This window comes from Protopterus annectens, chromosome 8.part0 (genome assembly GCF_019279795.1).
Source record: "Protopterus annectens isolate FY-2018-M chromosome 8.part0, PAN1.0, whole genome shotgun sequence".
Taxonomy (NCBI): domain Eukaryota; kingdom Metazoa; phylum Chordata; order Ceratodontiformes; family Protopteridae; genus Protopterus; species Protopterus annectens.
The window spans coordinates 1,671,539,150-1,671,557,127 of NC_056741.1; the positions used below are offsets into that span (position 1 = coordinate 1,671,539,150).

Genomic DNA, 17,978 nt, shown 5'->3' on the forward strand with positions numbered 1-17,978 from the left:
TTGATCAGTTTTGCAATTTGAAGAAATTTGTTGAGGCTAATCTTAATGAGGAAGACTTCAAAGAGATTCTGACTCACGAGAGATGGGTGAAATACTTCAGCAGTTGCAAGAATGAGGAATGTTTCTCAGAAATGATTGTGATTGCGGAGTTTTTCTTTGCAATTCCGGCACATAACGCAAACACTGAATGGGTATATTCATTGATGCAAAGCCAGTGGGCAAAGGAAAGGAACAAGTTGTCGGTTGAATCGATAAAAGGAATTCTGTTCATGCAGCATCATTTTAAGCATATGTCGTGCAGAGACTTTCACGCATACCTCTGCACCCAGCTGAATTTACTGAAAGCAATTAGTTCTTCCGAAAAATATACTTGGGCTAAAGCACAGGCTCAGTCAGACTTGTCAGATTTTTCAGGGAATCAAGAAGCATGAGGTAAGGATCTTGATTTCTGCAACATAAACTAACTGTTAAGTAAATATTAAAGATATATATTATAAGTTTTGATTTTATTGAATAAATAATTGACGTTAAGTGGCAACAGTTAATTATTTTGATTGCTAATTATGTTAGGATTGTTATTTAAACTTGATGCTTCATTCATGTAATTGAGATCTGAGGAAGCATGGTTTTCCACGTGAAAGCGCTCATCTGTCTGTTTTACTGTCTGATATTAAACTGGATTTTACAATTTTTACCATCGTGGTGGTCCTTCCTTGCTTGCTTTGTGGTACTGTTAATTAAATATATTACATATAAAATAATGCATTATATATACCTTCTCTATTCTTCACACCGAATCGTTGTTTGTATTTGTAATTTGTTGCATGGCCAGAGGTGCCGAAGGCAGAAGCTATTTTTATGGTTGAAAGACTGTGTAACTATTGTTATTTAACAGAAGAGGGTCTAGTTTTCGGGCCAATCAAAAATTGCCAAACACGGAGCTAATTGTCTTTAATGTGGAACTGCGATGTTTTGCATTAAAGACTAAAGACCTTTTTTTTTCGGTCTTCATCTAGTGTGAAAGACCTTTTGTCCCGGCAAAGAATCTATCATCCTCTTTTTCATATAACCAAATATGGTAACCCTACTCATACAGGCCCAAATAATGGGGTGCTTCTACCTCCAAAAGTGGAGAAGACAAATCACAGCCATATAGGAAACAGTCCCAATGACTTCCCTCTGCCAATGCCAAGCATTTATCTTTTGGCAGCACCCTTAGGGGGAAATCTAGCACTTTTTTCATAAAATTGGCACATGATCACCCAGGACAAATGGGTCTTAAACATAGTCTCTCAGGGCTACAGGTTCCACTTTCACACCCTTCCAAAGGCAAAAGGTATGCCAGACCTGCCACACAGTCAATGGGCAGAGGCACAAAACCAAGTCTCATCTCTCATGGAGATGAGGGCTATTCAGCCAGTGCCACAACAAGAGCAGGGACAAGGATTTTACTCAAGACTTTTCTTAGTACCAAGAAAGGACAAAGCATGGAGACCAATTCTGGACCTGTCTATTCTAAATACTTTTCTGGACGTTCTGAAATTCAAAATATTGACTCTGCAGCAGCTTCTGCCCATGCTGGGCAAGAAGGCTTGGCTTGTAACTTTGGACCTCAAAGAGGCATACCTGCATGTCCCAATCAGACAATCTTGCAGAAGATACCTCAGATTCATAGCTGGCTCAATGCACTACCAATTCTCTGCACTGCCCTTTGGCTTATCTACTGCGCCCAGGGTCTTCACAAAATGCCTGGCACCAGTAATTGCTTTTTGCAGACAAAGAGGAATTCAGATCTATCCCTACTTGGACGACTGCCTTATTCAAGCAGAGACCAAAGACATTCTACTAAAGCATCTGGCATTTGTAAAAAGATTACTAATTTGCCTGGGGTACACAGTAAACGAAAAGAACTAGTACCCTCTCAAGAGATAATATTCCTGGGTGCAAGCTTAAATACAACTGCCCAGATGGCTTATCTCGCGCCAGACAAAGGCAACTGACTTCTTACTTCGAAAGCATGGCAACAAAGACCCAGTTATCTGCAAGAAAAATTCTGCAGGCTCTGGGCTACATGGGCTCCTGCATTCTGCTAATTCCATATGCAAGCCTGCATATGAGGAAACTACAATGGTACCTAAAAAGTGTTTGGACTCAACATTGCCACAGCCTGGAATCATTAATTTCACTCATTCCCTGCCTGCAACAGGAGTTTTGATGGTGGGTACAGGCCTGTCACCACAACAAGGGACAGCCATTCACTTTACTCACAGCCAGGCAAACACTAACAACAGATGCATCAGATTATGCCTGGGGGGCCCACATGGCAGAAAAATGTATTCAGGCCACATGGCCCCCAAGCCAAAGGCATCTACACATCAATCAAAAAGAGATGCTAGCTGTACAAAATGCCCTGACAGCCTTCAAGGACCTACTTCATCCAGGACAGCTGTTGATAGACAGACAACACCACAGTCATGTTGTACATAAGCAGGGGGCACACATTCCTACCCCCTCTGCAGACAAGCCATGATTTTGTGGAACACAGCATTGACCTACAAAGTACACCTGCAAGCACAATTCCTGCCAGGAAAAACAAATGCTCTGGCAGACGAACTAAGCAGAAACCTCATGGATCCTCATGAATGGAAACTAGATCCACAAATCTTCAGCATGATAACAAGGAAATGGGGATGCCCAGACATAGATCTTTTTGCCTCCCCTCACAACTGCCAACTTCAGAGATTCTGCACAAGGACTTATCACAAACAAGCATGGAAAGTGGATGCTTTGTCATTCAGCTGGAACAACCTTACAGTATATGCCTTTCCTCCACTGTCTCTCCTCCCCAAGGTACTCCTAAAGGTCAGACAAGTGAAGCCACAAATAATACTGATTGCCTTGGATTGGCCACGCCAACACTGGTACCCAATCCTAAGGAGCTTGTCCCAAGGCCCTGCCTGGACATTGCCTCAAATTCCTCATTTACCGACCCAACAAAACACTCAGATCCTGCACAGCCAACTCAGAACTCTAAATCTAGCTGCATGGCGGATACTGTAACCATTCAGAATACACCTCTCTCTAAAGTGGTTATGGATGTTATTTTGGAGGCCAGGAGGCCCAGCACCAGAAAATCTTATGCAGAAAAATGGAAGAAATTCTGTGCTTGGAACCAGGCACAAGGAATTGGCACGCTTGTTCCAAATATTCCTCAGATTTTACAATATCTAACTGAGATGCTGGACAAAGGCCTATCCTTCTCATCGGTTAAGATCCATGCCTCTGCCATTTCAGCTCATTACAATACAGACCCACCTTTTTTTTCACATCCTTTGCATAGGCAGTTCCTCAGAGGGGCCAAAAACATAAGACCTCCAAGGAGAGCACCAATACCTGCATGGAACTTCAATTTTGTCTTGGAAAAGCTCACACTGCCTCCTTTTGAGCCAGCCAATACAGCTGAGATAAAATTCTTATCATGGGAAACAGCTCTGCTCCTAGCAGTAACTTCAGCAAGAAGAGTCTCAGAGTTACAGGCATTAATGGCTGTGGAACCTTTTATTATCTTCCAGCCGGACAGGGTTTCTCTAAGGACAAACCCAACATTTATGCCTAAGGTAGTGTCCAGTGTGGCTCTTAACCAAACCATTAATTTGCCTACTTTTTACCCAAACCCGCAGAATAAAGCGGAGAGACATCTGCATTCTTTGGACATACACAGACAGCTACGCTTCTACTTGGACAAAACTAAAGCTTTCATAAAGACTGAGCAACTTTTTGTGGCATATGCTGCAGGATCACAAGGAAAGGCTATCTCAAAGCAGACTATTTCAAAATGGATAGGACACTGCATTCGTTTCTGCTATTCACAACATGGCAAATCAGTACCTAGGGGCATTAGACCACATTCTACCAGGGCAGCAGCCACTTCAGCAGCCTTCCTCAGAGGAGTACCAACCAAGGATATTTTGGAGGTTGCAACTTGGACTTCAGTGCACACTTTTACTAAGCACTACCACTTGCCTCTTTGATCTAAATCCAGAGCAGGCTTTGCCACTGCAGTTTTGCAGGGCCTTATAGCCACTCCCAATTCTGTTTAGACCCAGCCGCCCAACCTCAGCTTTGGGATTCAACCCAAATGTAATGACCACAACAGTGAAACACGATGAACATAGTACAGTTGTATACCTACCATAAATGTAGATGTTCGAGTGTATTCACTGTTGCAGTCCAGGTTACCCACCCACCATCCCCCTTTCTTTGCTGGGACTTATTTGTACTTCTCTATCCTATACAACCTATGTGGTGTATTTGCTTGTAGATGAAGGTATTGTTTATTTTAGTGCATGCTTGTATAAGCAATGTTTTTTTTAGCCTACCCTTTTGGAGGAACCTGACATCTGGGGCAAGAAAAACTGAAGAAAATGGCGTCGGCTGCATCTGTTATGTCCCTGGCGCACTGACGTCAGGGAAGAGGCGACAGCAACCAACGCCGGACCAAGACTTTGGAATTCAGGCCGACTGCGGGTAGCCTGCCAGCAGGATAACCCAAGTGTAATGACTGCAACAGTGATTACACTCGAACATCTACATTTATGGTAGGTACACAACTGTACTTTACCCATCCACTCGTCAAGGTTTCTGTTGAAGTGTTAGTGAGGGGCTCTGCCTGATGTAATTTGGAATTTTGTTCCAAAGCATGGGGAGTTTCTGTGACAGGAATCTATCCCTCCAGCATGTTCTATTTATTGTTGTGGCGAGGTTTAGCTCACTGGAGCGCGTGGCTCGCACTGTCTTGGATTTCTTTAGGTGGAGCATGTCCATCAATTCTGAGTTGGACATAGCTTTGTAAGTCCGGCAGAGATCTCCTCTGAGTAAGCGATATGCCACTGAGTACAGCCGGAGTTTTCAGTCAGGCTGCATAGGACATATGTTTGAGACCAGTAATCCTCTTGGTGAGATACTTTTGGGGTCTTGACAGCTGTTGGAAGTGTCTTGTGAGGTACATCCCAAATGGGGCATTGTAATCTATGATGGGTCTAGTAGAGTGGCACTATAACCTCTCTATTTCTAGATGCAAACCCTTTAGTAATTAGATGGGCCACATAGAAGGATTTCCTAACTACTTTGGCAATACGATTGTCAAAGGAGAGATTACTATCTAACTGGGTCCCCAGGTCTATTACCTCTTCTGTATTAAGGGGGCTGCCACCTATGTGGTAATTCGTGGGTGTTTATGTTCAGGCTGGTGAGTTTTTCTGTAATACCCGAGTGGGGAATGGTGTCGAAAGCCTTGGCGAGGTCAAGGTAGGCTGTGTGAACCACCTTTCCCTCGTCTATGGTCTTGGTGACTGTCTCAAAGAAGTCAACCAGGTTTAGTAGGCATGATCTGCCCTTAACAAAGCCAAACTTGGTCAGGTCAAGTGTGTGGAGGTTCCCAATGTCTTTGTTAATGAGTTACATGATGGTGCCCTCCATAGCCTTGCAGACCAGGCTAGTCAGGCTTATGGGGCAATAGTTACCAGGGTCAGTTGTGGCCTCTCCTTTGTGGAGAGGAGTAACCATTGCTGAGTCCCATTCTATGGGCAGTGTAGCCTGTGAAGAGGCTGAGGTTGAACAGTGTGTTTAGGTGGGGGAATTAGTTCGTTCTGTAGTTCATGCAAGACGCAGCCTGGGACGCCATCTGGTCCCATTGATGCTGTGTTTTTGGCTTTTGAAAGGGCTGTTTTCACCTGTGCGTCTCTGATTTTTGGGACACTACACTTTTCCAGTATTGTTGTGGGCCCTTTTGGAGGTGAGAGTGGGGTGAAGTTTGCACTGTCTCTATCTGCCAGGATGTTGGCAATATCAGTGGGTTCAGTATATTTTGTGCTATTTTGCACTATTTCAGTGCATATCTGCGAGTTGCCACTTGGATTCTTAACATAGCTAAAGAAGGCTTTGTGGTTATCTTTTGAATCCTTGGCTATTTTTTTTCGAAGTTAGCCTTGGGTGATTTCATGAGGGACCTCAGTTTCTTACTGATATTGATCAGGGATGTCTTTCCTTCTTGGGGTTTGCTTTTTTTTCTGAACTAATTTCCTCCTCCTATTGTATAGCCTGTTTATTGCAGGGGTCCACCAAACTAGTTTCCTTCTCTTAGAGGAGTGAGTCGTGGTTTTGCTAGGGATGGCACGATCCATGCATCCTTGTAGGTGCTCATAGAGTGCATTTGTAAAGATTTCTGCATCTTGGGCAGCGTTATCCTTTAGCGTGGTGGCTGTGAAACTTACCACCTCTGTCTTAAGTAAGGTGAAGTTTGCTTTAGAAAAGTTTTTACTGTGGTTTCCTTAGTTGGGGATGGTGGTGGGGTGTGATCTAACCAGTGATGGGTTGACCTCCGGTGTGGAACACCTGTCGCCCATGTTGGTGATGACCAGGTCCAATATGTTTTCACCTCTGGTAGGGGAGTTTATCAGCTGATCCAGAGCGTTTGAGTTGATGAATTCCAGGAAGTGCTGGGCCTAGGAATTTGTACTCAAGTCGTTTTCCCAGTGAAAGGTAGGGTAAGTGAAATCGCCCAATATCAGGTCATGTTTTCCATTGTCTCCAGAAAGGTGGAGTGGTGGTCCTGGGTCATGGAGGGTGATCTGTAGCAGGCCACAATTTGCATTGCAGATTTGCCTGATGTTAGTTGCACATGGATGATCTCAGAGGTATCATGCTGTGCCACTAACCTGGAGGTGTAGGTGTCCTTGATGAATAAGGATACACCCCCTCCTTTTGTGTTTCGGTCCGTGTTCTGTGGCCGAAACATGTGGTATGAGTTGTAGCCCAGTAGTGCTGGGGTGCTCTCTGGAGCCTTGAACCAGGTTTCAGTTACCGCACAGATGTCGATGTTCTCCATACTGAGGAGTGCTTCGAACACATGCATTTTGAGATTTAAACTCCTGGCATTGAGTAGCATAACCCTCAGTTTTTTGTTAATTGTGCTGTTTACTGAGGTGGGTTTGACTTTTGAGCCTTGCCTAAAAAAGGCACTATGGGGTCAGCAAGAGCCTTGGCCAGTATTCGAAAGCCTAGGGGTGACAGGTGCAAGCCATCTCTTGCGAAGCAACGCGGCTTGTCGTCCCTGGCTGACAGACACTGGATCCCCTTTGAATGACACCAGAAGCTTAGCCAATTGTTGAAATTGATATTTTTTTCTTTATACTGAGGTATCATTCTTGGTGAGGGCAGGATGCTACTCAGGGTCAGGGTCATACCAGCCTGGGCTACATGATCAGAGAGCTCTTCCATGTCTCTTTTCATGTAGTCCAGGGAGGTACGTCTCAGGTCATTCACACCAACATGAACAATGACAGAGTCATATTTGTACTTGTTCTGGAGTGACCTGAGTGCTTGTGTTATGTGGCAGATTCTGGCTCCCAACAAGCAGCTAACAGTAACCTTCTGCTTGTCTATCCTAGTGAGTGGGACATCAGTGTGCCTGACTATAGAGTCACCTATTAATAGTGTGTTAGGCATGTTATTTCACTTTAAGGGCTGTGATTGTGCGGCACACTGATTTTGTGTTTTGTGTGTTGTCTGGTTTGTGACATTATATTTTATTCGTGACCAACGTTGCAGTCTGTGTTTTTCACTAGCCTTTCCTGTTTGACATTGTGTATCACTGCCTGAAAGTTTCCTGGTAGTCCACCTGCTGCCCCTAGAAAGGCAAATACACTATATATAAAGTTCCTTAATCATTTAAGTTTCTGTTCACTTTTCCCAAACCTGACCCAGCTATTGTAGCTTTAGTTAATCTTACTGCTGCTAAACATTTAATTAATTCCAATCCTATTGTTTCTGTTAAGGATGGAAAGATTGTTGGTAAATATGGGAAGTTTATCCTTCTGCAACTTTGATTTTCAGAATTTTCAGTTGTCAACCTCATATGTTAAAGTTTGTTCTAACTGTGAAAGATCTGCTTTTAAGTAATTTATTTCTTCCATTGTGCAAGTCACTACTCATTGTTTACAGTGTGTGTATAGCTCAGTTGATACTACTTACAGGGCTGTGCCCACTGGTACTGTTTTGAGGAGGATTGCCTGACTTCATTCTCAGACCCTCCCACATGATGTGAAAAATGGGATTTTAAATTATCTTTTGGTTGAATATTTAGTTTTTGGTTCCCCTGATGCAGAGGTTATCTAAAAGCATGATGAAAAGGATAAGTTGATATAGAGAATCTCTTAAGAGTTTTCAGCCTTCCTTTTAAGAAGAAAGAATTCAGGAACGCTCCAAAACCAAGAACAATCAGAATGACTACTAAAGGGACTATTTGAGAGATCTCTTACACAAGATGTGATTTTAAGAGAACATTGAAAAGTCTTTTTTGTCTTCTTCACACAAGATTTAGATATCTTTTTCTAAGCTTTTCCACGCAGACGTCCGTCACCATGAGGAGGAATATCTCAGGTTTTTGGATCTCATGCCATCTGTGAATCTCATGATAATCCCAAGTAGGACTCCACATGACCAAATCCCAGTGCTGGATATTGTCAGAAAGAGAAATCACTTGTTGGAGGCATCAAATTTCCCTAAATCAAGGTCTCCCCTTCTCCCTCCCTCCGTGTTCCAAAGTAGTCAGTCACCATAGACTCCTCTGACTTTGTTTAGGGAGCAGTTTTAGGAGAGAGAAAAGTGCAAGGTGTATGGGACACCAGGACAGATGCAAGCTCATAAATATAAAATAAATGCTTGCCATGATCAAGACATTCAACTCTCTGAATCATCTTGGGTCCCCCAGACTTCTGCAAGTTGTTACAAAAATACCACAGTCGCATGGTACATCAGCAAGCAAGAGGGAACCAGGTAGTACCACCCCCTTTTGCATACTAGCCATGTTAGTTTGGATACAACTTCACAGCACTCTACTGACATCCAGCATTCAGCCAGAGCAAAATTGTGTGGTAGATAAACTGAGTAGGACAAGGGCAGACCCTCACAAATGGAAACTAGGTCAGGGTCTTGCAAGAATTGAGCCATATGTGGGGAGTCCCTCAATTAGACCTTTTTACCTGCTCTTTGAACAATCAGCTGGCAAGATTCTGTTCCAAAACGCCATTCAAGAAGTCTTGAAAGACAAATGCCCTTTACTTTTCTTGGACAGGAATGCTCATGTATGTTTTTTCTACCCTTTCCACTGATATCTGGGGTACTTCTGAAGACTCGAAAGGGAATTCCACAAATCAGAGGCAACTCCCTTCTGGCCCCGGCAGCAGTGGTTCTCCCCTTTTTGGAAGTGGCCAGAGACAGTTAACACAAGCTTCCTTGCAGAATAGATCTACTCACACAAGACCAGTTGTGTTTGATTTACCCCAACTCGAGTCAACTTCAGCTGACTCTCTGGATGATACGTTCTTAATTCCCTTTTGGTACCTGTTTACTGAAGACACGCAGGTACTATTAGAGGCAAGAAAGCCTGCTACTAGAAAGTCGTATATAAGCAAATGGAAAAGGTTTTCTAGTTGGTGCTGTGTAATCAGCACATATTTCGGGTTAGTCGTTCTGTAGTTATACAATATTTGTGTTGAGTTATTATCTTGTGTCCTTTCTTTTTCCTCTGTCAAGGTTCATTTATTAGCCATTCCAGCATATCTGCCCATGGATCCACCTCTTTCATTGCATTCTCATTTGAAAATGCATTTGAAAGGGGTTTTGCATAAGAGGCCTCCAACAAAACTGGTGGCCCCTCATTGGGATCTTAATTTTGATTAGGGAAGATAGCACTTAACTGTTTGAACCAGCTAATCTGTGTGACTCAAAGTTCTTAACATGGAAGCTGTTTGTCATTGCTCTGCCTACTGCAAGAGGAGTATGTGAGCTGCAAGCTCTTATGGTGAGTCAACCCTACTTCATTTTCCACAGACACAAGATTTCTTTGAGAACTAACCCTTCTTTTATGCCTAAAATGGTATTTCAGTTTACTTTAAGCAAAACTAATCCATCTCCCTGTGTTCTTTCTTAAACTTAAAAATGGGGGAGAAAGGGTATGTCATACATTGGATGTCCACAGACAACTCTGGTGCTATTTTTTCAGAAGCAAGTCTTTCAGATCTTTGGATCAGTTTTTCATTTCTTGTGAAGGTAAGCATAAGGGACAACCTGTGTCAAAACTGACCATTTCCAAATGGTTGTCTCAGGCTGTTACCTTTTGTTATATTCACTATAATAAAATTACTCCAGGCAGGGCACTTTGCCAGGACTTTGGCTTTATCTATGGCTTTTTGGAAAGGGTGGATTCTTGAAGTATTCTAGAAGCAGCAACGTGGTCCTCTGTATGGCAATTTACAAAGCATTGCAAGCTTGAGTCCTTTAGGTCTAGAGCAGGCTTTGCTAGAACCATTTTCTAGGGGCTCCTAGACCATTCTCTTTCCATGTTCCAAATATGGTAAGCTAGGGTAATTTACTCTTGTAGCTTAGGCTGCTGCAGCAGTGATCAATATGATGAACATAGTACAGCTGTGTAAGCAAACTTAACGTATCAGTAAATGTTCGAATGATCACTGCTGCAGTAGCCACTCCCTTCCTCCATCCCCTTTGTTTTTTGCTGTGCTGTTTATGCCAGGGTCTAACTATTTATTTTTGTTATACCCAGCATTTTCTTTTCAGGGCTTAGCCTCCTTTTCTCTCTGTTGGCATGAAAGCTCTGAAGGGCTTGTCACCCAAACCTGTCTTTTTAGTCAGCTCAGCTTGAGTTGACTAACAGTTTGGGCACATGGAAGGTGCCCTGAAGATTTGAGAAGCTGGCTGGCTGTTATATCCTTAGTAGGATATAACCCATAAAGGTAAGGCTACTGTAGCAGTTATCATTCAAACATCTACTGTTCTGGTAAGTCTGCTTACACAACTGTACTCTTTCTGCCTTTGAAACTGCATCCTATTGAAGCTTTTCTCCTTGGGTCATTCTTGTACAAGACATTCTGAATCAGTGGGCTTACACAGTTAATAAACTGATTGTAAAGTTATGTATACTGCTGTCTTTTTCTTCAGAATTAAGGAAGAAAAAGAGCTTGAACGGCAAGAGGAGGAAGAGAGGATGCACAGAGAAATGCTATTGAAAGAAACAGACCCTGCTTCTAGAGAAGATGAGATTGAGGCAAGACTAAGAGAAGAAGAGGAAATGGAAAGCAAAGCAAAGGCTCGTAAACATAAAGAAGGCATCAGGTACATTAACATCAGGTCACACACTGTTTTGGTCAGGAACTTTTTGTGGACTAGTACAGTCTAGTGGCAATGCATTTTGAAATGTTTGTGGTTTCAGGTCATTTTGCATAAATCCAAATCCAGTGCAGAAGTAGCAGGAGATATTTATTTCTTTTTAAAATTAAGTGTAATGGATGTAAAGGCCATTTTTCTGTCATAACCAGTTTCAATAAAAGAAGCCAATTCAAAAGTGTGACGAATACTAAATGTCACATACCATCACAATCTTAAGGCTAAGTACAAAAATGCAACTAAAACAACGAAACAATACACAAACATGGGAAGTACTACAGCAAGTAATAAGCTCAGGTAGCTCCATGAGCATCTTTAAAGATCACGTGCAGAGATCCAATTTATGTTTTGAATTTGTCATGTTCTGCAAAGTGGTGATGCAAACAGTGAAAGTGTACTGAAAATAAAGTATTCACACTTGTATAGCAAGGTGACTGACACTACACCAGACAAACCTTGTCAAAAACCATGACGTGGTGGTGGTGATCCAGGTCTGGGAAGTCTTGCAACTGTTTCTCGCCGCTCCAGAGACTTGAAAAAAGAGCAGCATTCCTGCAGCAGCTAGTTAACTAAAGTTAAAGTTTCACCTTTTGTTCATTAATTCTTAGTTCCTGTGTAATGAAAAAAAAAACATTTTAGGATTCTAGCCAGACATTGGAGTTTCCTACTTTTTTATTGAACCCTAAAATACATCATCACATCATCCATATTTTCTCCTTGATGTAAACAGATGCAGAATGGCATGAAAACACTATGCTCATGTAAGTGCATTTTTAAAACTAAATTTACTAAAAATAAGATGTTCAATGTGTAACTATTCCACCTTCACTATAAATAATCAACACCAGATACCATTCAAAGACTAAATTGTAAAATTTTTATGATGTTTCATTTTGGACCTTGGCACTTGATCTTCAAGCTAAGCACAAAACAAAGTGCAACCTCCAGCAAATGAATCTGTCTGCCTTCACTTAAGTAACCACATATTAGCCACTTACATTTTTATTGCTCAAAGCTGAAGTCCTGTTTTTCTGGTATGAATTTTAAGGAGGACATTTTGCTTACATTATTCAGTGCAGAGTTTCACTTTCTTGGAGCAGGAAAGGAAAGGCTTGTACAGGACAGGGAAACATTTGGGGGATTAATGTGAGGAAGGAAAAGGAAGACGACCACAGAGTCCGGTAGTTAGTTTTAGGATATAATTCTGTGGATGGGGATAGAGAGTGTTTCAGATATAAAAGTGTGTGTAGTTAAGGGTGATATTTAGTTGGGTGACCTCTGGATAGATGAGTGAACAGTGAGCATGTTGTAAGTAGAGGCTGTACTATTCCCTTGGTGATTACTTAAAGCAGAAATGATGGATCTGATGTTGTCTTTTTCATCTGTTCCTCAACCAATGAGTCTTGGATCCAACTTCAGCCACTTCACTAGAATTTCGCTCCATATCTCAAGCTCCTTCCCTTACGCATACATTCTCTTCTGCTGAAATAGCCCAGAACTTGTTTGCTGCTTTAGCTTTTGGAAGTGCTTACCTGTAGCTTGAGTAGCTTGTGGGATAAATAAATACTTCCTTGTTCATAATGGTCATTTTTCTGTAGCTTCGCTTTCTTTTTTCTGCTTTTCATTGTTTATTAACAAAAATAAATATAAAATAATGTAGGCTGTAGTTTTCTTTCTCTTCATGCATCAGGGCTTTAGCCTTTTCCTTTCTTCAGTATGTAACTGTTAGGAAAAGCTTTCACATATTGTTGGTATTTTATTATTTCTTTTTGTATATCTTTCAGGGAAGCAAATATGGACAGGAGGTTGAGAAGGTTTCTCAGAACCCAAATTCAATTTGGAGTTATCCAAGCTCTGTGCCATGAGCCTACCTCCAGTTCACTCCCACTCCAATCCATCCCCTGGTTTTGGAGCCTACAGACCCAAGAATTCTAAGCCTATGTCAGATCCAAATGCTTAGGGTTTGAATCTGACACCTTCCCTGATCCAGACATCCCAACTCTGTCAGTGCCAAAAGCATCTTGGAGTCATAGTGTCAGCAAGGATCCAGGGATTTGGGTTTGACTCCAATGTTTTTGAGCCTGGGCGTTGGACAGCTTGGCTCCTATCTCTACATTATGGCAGGATCTTGGGGTGATTGATTTGCATTCTGCTCAGGTGGCTTTGGCTCCTGGCAGGTCGGAACTTGTTTCCCCCATGGCTTCTGCCTTTGAGGTAGTAGTGAGAGCATTTTTCATTTCTGTGAACAAAACATCCTTATCTCCCTTGGGTCCACAACCTCATCAGTTGTCTATGGTGGATTCTGAGTGTCTTCATCCTGTCCCATCGAGGCAGCATATCTGGTTAAGCCTGGAGAATGTCCTTATTCAGGACTCTATTGGCACTTCTAAGTCCTCCCTGGAACCTCCCACTGGTGAGCCTCCTCGGAAACATACATATAAAAGGAGGCATTTAGACTCCCCAGTGGAGCTTTTAACCAAAGACACTGACTTTGATGAAGTGGAGGGGTCACCCAGATCATCCCTTGAGAACATCTCTTTCGGTGAAATCCTAGAACATCTGACACAGAAAGCTGGTTGGCCTTCCAAACCCCCCCCCTCCCAGGAGGAGTCCATGTTTCTGGAAGCTTTTGGAGCTGGCTCAGCTATGTCCTGGGTAGTCTCCCCTGTGGATGAGATGGTGGGTCTCATCAGCTGTCAAGCTTGGGAGGATCTGGATGCCACGAAGCCTACACAGATCATTGTGCCAAAGGATAGGTCCCATTAGAGCAGGGGTCCTGCAGTGGATGCTATGCTGGTAGCAGTGACAACCAAGAAAGAACTCAATGAACAGAGAGTCCGGGGAGCTGGACAGATTTGAGAAGTGTGTCCGCACTTCAGCAACCATTGCCTTCAGGTCGCTGAATTATTTGGCGCACGTTACAAGATTTCAGAGGGAATTGATCAAGGAGTTTTCCAGTACCCTCTTAGAGTCTGCTGAGGATAAGAAGACAGTTTCTTTACAACTGCCACCATCCAGTCCCTCTCCAAATGTCTCAGTGAAGTTAATTTCTCATGCTTCAATGGGAGCTTCGAGAGCCACACGTTCAGGCATCTCTGTAAGAAGGTGTGCCTCGATGTATCTTTGTGACTTTGTGGAGCCTTTCAAAATGCCATTCATCAATTTTCTGTTTGATGGCTCCACCTTGTTTGGCCCTAAGGTGAAGGAGACTCTCTCTAGGAGTGAGCAGGATGGGAAGACATTGTCTGGCATAAGAGTGCGTTTTTCTTTACCCCTTAAAGGACTTTCTGCTGGAACCAGCAAAAAGATGTGGTTCCAAAAGATGCAAGGGTCTTCCCAGAAACTCCTATGAAGAAAGATCCTCCTACAGCAGAGGAGGGAAATCTAATGGATGACATCACCCCCATGGCAGAGGTGGCCTGCAACATCAAGACTTCAGAGGTCCTATTTCTTGAAGCCCTTTTAGTGCCTCTGAAGGGTTGCCTGACTGCTGCACTCTGGAGGCAGTCGGGGGCAGTTATCTCTGCATCCTAGAAGCCTGGACAGCCATTATCAAAGATATTTGGGTGCACATAATATCCAGGGGTTATTCCATACCATTTTTCCTTCTACCTCCCCAACAGACCAAAAGAATTCCTGACATTCCACCCAGTCAGAGGAAAACAGCAGCCATAGAAATAGAAAAGCTGCTGACAAAAGAGGTAATCCAAGCAGTACCCCCAGACCAAGACTGATCCAGAACTTATTTGAGTTTCTTTTTAGTGCCAAAGGCGACATGGGACCTAATGCCAATTTTGGATCTCAGCAATCTGAATCAATTTGTATAACACTTGAAATGCCAGATGGTCACGGTTCTGTCCATTCTGCCACTGTTGCAGCAATAAGATTAGATGTGCTGTATAAATCTCCAGAATGTGTACTATAATATCAAAATACACAGGCACTCCAGGAGATATGTACACTTCCAGCTTGGAACTTGTCACTATCAATTCAGATCCCTGCACTATGGTCTCACCACAGCTCCCAGGGTGTTCAGCAAGTTCATGGCAGTGATCACATCTCACTTGAGACTACACGGATTCCGGGTGTTTCCTTACCTAGACAAATGGTTCCTTTCTGCTCCCACTAAGCCTCGGTTGATTTCAGGCCAGGGATTATTTGCTCCACCTGTATCTTCAGCTGGGCAGGCATCACACTCGACTATGCCAAGTCAACGTTCTGCTTTACGCATAGGTTCATAGATTAGTACTAGGCTAACTGTTCTTGCAAGCCTTTTTAAGCCTAGCCAATTATCCCTTGTGAGACTCCAACCCTGCACCTTGTGTTTGTCAGACAAACACCTTAACCATTAGGCCACCATCCCAACTCAAGCCCTGGAATTCATTGGTACTCGTCTGGATATGATGACACAGCTTGTAAGCTTGCAGTGGGCAAGGTTAAGCTGTCTACAGAACCAAACATTACACATTCTCTCTCTCTTCTTACCCTCCATCCAGGCTAGTATTACAGCTTCTTGGATCAATATAATAGTGTTGGCACCTTTAGCAAGATCTTACATGAGAGTACTGCAGTGGACCATTGCAGTACAATGGTCAGTAGGGCGTCACCCTCGGACTGCACTTGTTTGAATTAAAATATTTGCAAACAACAAATATCCTGGTGCATTCATGCAAAAGACGTTTTTTTGGGCCACCCTTTCTAACAAGGGTGAGTGGGCATTAATTGAGAAGGATGGTCCAAGGCACATGGTCTCAGATGTCAATCTTCACATCAATATCCTAGAAATGAGAGACGTTCTATAAGCATTGCAGGTGATTGAAGATGTTGTTCCTGTAGGGATGGTTGCTGTTCAGACAGACAACCTGTCAGTGGTCTGGTACTACAACAAACCGGGAGACCCTGGTCTTACGCCCCCCCCCCAATGTCAAGAGGCAGTGAGAGTGTGACAATGGGCGATCTCTTCTAGCCAATTTCTATAGGCAATGCATATTTTGAGGAAGTCCAACATGCTAGCAGACAACTGAGTAGGTCCATTTTACTTCCTCACAAGTGGTCTCTCAATCATTTAGTGGCAGAAATGATATTTCACCAATGGGGCCAACTGTGCTGAGACCTCTTTGCTTCTCCCCTCAGTTCCAAGTGCAGCAGGTACTTTGCCCTGATACCTTTAGAGAGGGAGTCACCAAGAGACTGTCTGATTCACAGTTTCCCCCATCTCCTATATCTCTATCCCCACACCCCTCTCCTTCCCAAGTTTCTTCAGAAAGCAGTTCAGCAAAAGAGCAAGTTAATCCTCATTGCTCATTTCTGACCTCAGTGTGGATTCCCTTTCCATAGCCTCATCTAGTTCACCCTCCCTGGGAGTTGGATTCTTCTCGGGGCCTTCTGTCTCACTCATCTGGGATACCTCACTCAGATATTAAAAGCCCTCAAAATGGCTACATGATTTCTCCACTACCAGTGATGGCTAGACACTCCAGGCTGTCTTCCCCAGTTTTGTCACATTGTTGCATCATCTCAGAAAGTTTCTACCAGAAAGTTTTATAAGAGCAAATGGAAAAGGTTTTCTTTTTAGGCCTTCCATTGACAATTAGATCCGGATTCAGCACCTATCCCAGCTGCTTTTGATGACTTTGCTTCCGTTTTCAATAATAGAGCTAGATACTCAAAAATTAAGGTCCAACGTGGTGACATTTGTAATTTCAGCTCAGGTGAAAACCATTCTTCTTTGGCCTCTCTGAGATAATGTAAGGCCTTTCTAAAAGGTACCTTTTTACTTTGATGGCCTATTAAAGACCCCACTTTTCCATGGGATTTAGCAGTACTACTTTGAGCTTTGACCCAGCCTCCCTTTGAGCCTTTAGCCAAGGTAAGCTTAAGGTTCTTATGGAAAACTCCTTTCTTGGTCGCTATTACATCAGCTAGTTGAGTATCAGAAATCCAGGTGTTTTCTACCCAGCCACCATGTCTGATTTTTCACAAGGATAGGGTATCTCTTTGGACTAACCCTTCAACTAGTTAATCAATCTATCGATTTTCTTTCCAAGTTTTTCCAGCAAAGGAGGATACATACTGTACCTGTTGGATGTTCATAGACAATTTAGATTCTTTATTCACAGATCTAGAGATTTCAGAAAATCAGACCAACTTTGTCTATTTTTCCAAAGCTAAATTAAACAAGGCAGTATCAAAAGTAACTTTAGCTAGATGGCTCAATGATTGCATTTCTTATTTTCTGTAAAAATAAAGGGTTGACATTACCTAAACCACATAAGGCACATTCTGCCAGATCTATGGCCACATCATCTGCATTTTGGTCCAGAGATTCTGTAGATGACATATGTGCAACTGCTACATGGTCCAGTGCTCATACCTTTATAGCTCATTACAAATTGGACAACCTATCTAGGAAAAGGGCAGAATTTGACTCCCCTGTACTCCAGAATATCCTTTGTTGAGGATCAGCTAGGGTTTCTCTAGCTGGGGACTCTCTTCCACTGGTTAAGGAATGGATGAAAAAGACAACATTAGGTATAAAAGTTATGTACTTACCTTAACTCTTTATCTCTGTTATCTGTTTTCATCCTCCTCAAACTCCTACCCTCCAGCACCATCCTATTAAAAAGCTCCTTTTTATGTCGACTCCTAGTATTTTCTGAGGGTATTTCCTGTCAGACTTGCGACATGAGCTCCAGTCCTCCTCTTTTCTTCTTCTCCTCCTCCTCCTTATTCTTTCT

General features: G+C 42.8%; 1 protein-coding gene across 3 annotated transcripts in view; it reads left to right on the forward strand.

Annotated features, from left to right (window-relative positions):
- Positions 1–17,978, forward strand: part of CCDC15 (coiled-coil domain containing 15) — a gene marked incomplete at its 5' end in the record, with an annotated part of 496,241 nt that overhangs the window by 335,377 nt on the left and 142,886 nt on the right. For all 3 annotated transcript variants that reach the window (XM_044081199.1, XM_044081200.1, XM_044081201.1), the window contains 1 exon segment: positions 11,017–11,190. In XM_044081199.1, the coding sequence (XP_043937134.1) occupies positions 11,017–11,190 (174 nt within the window).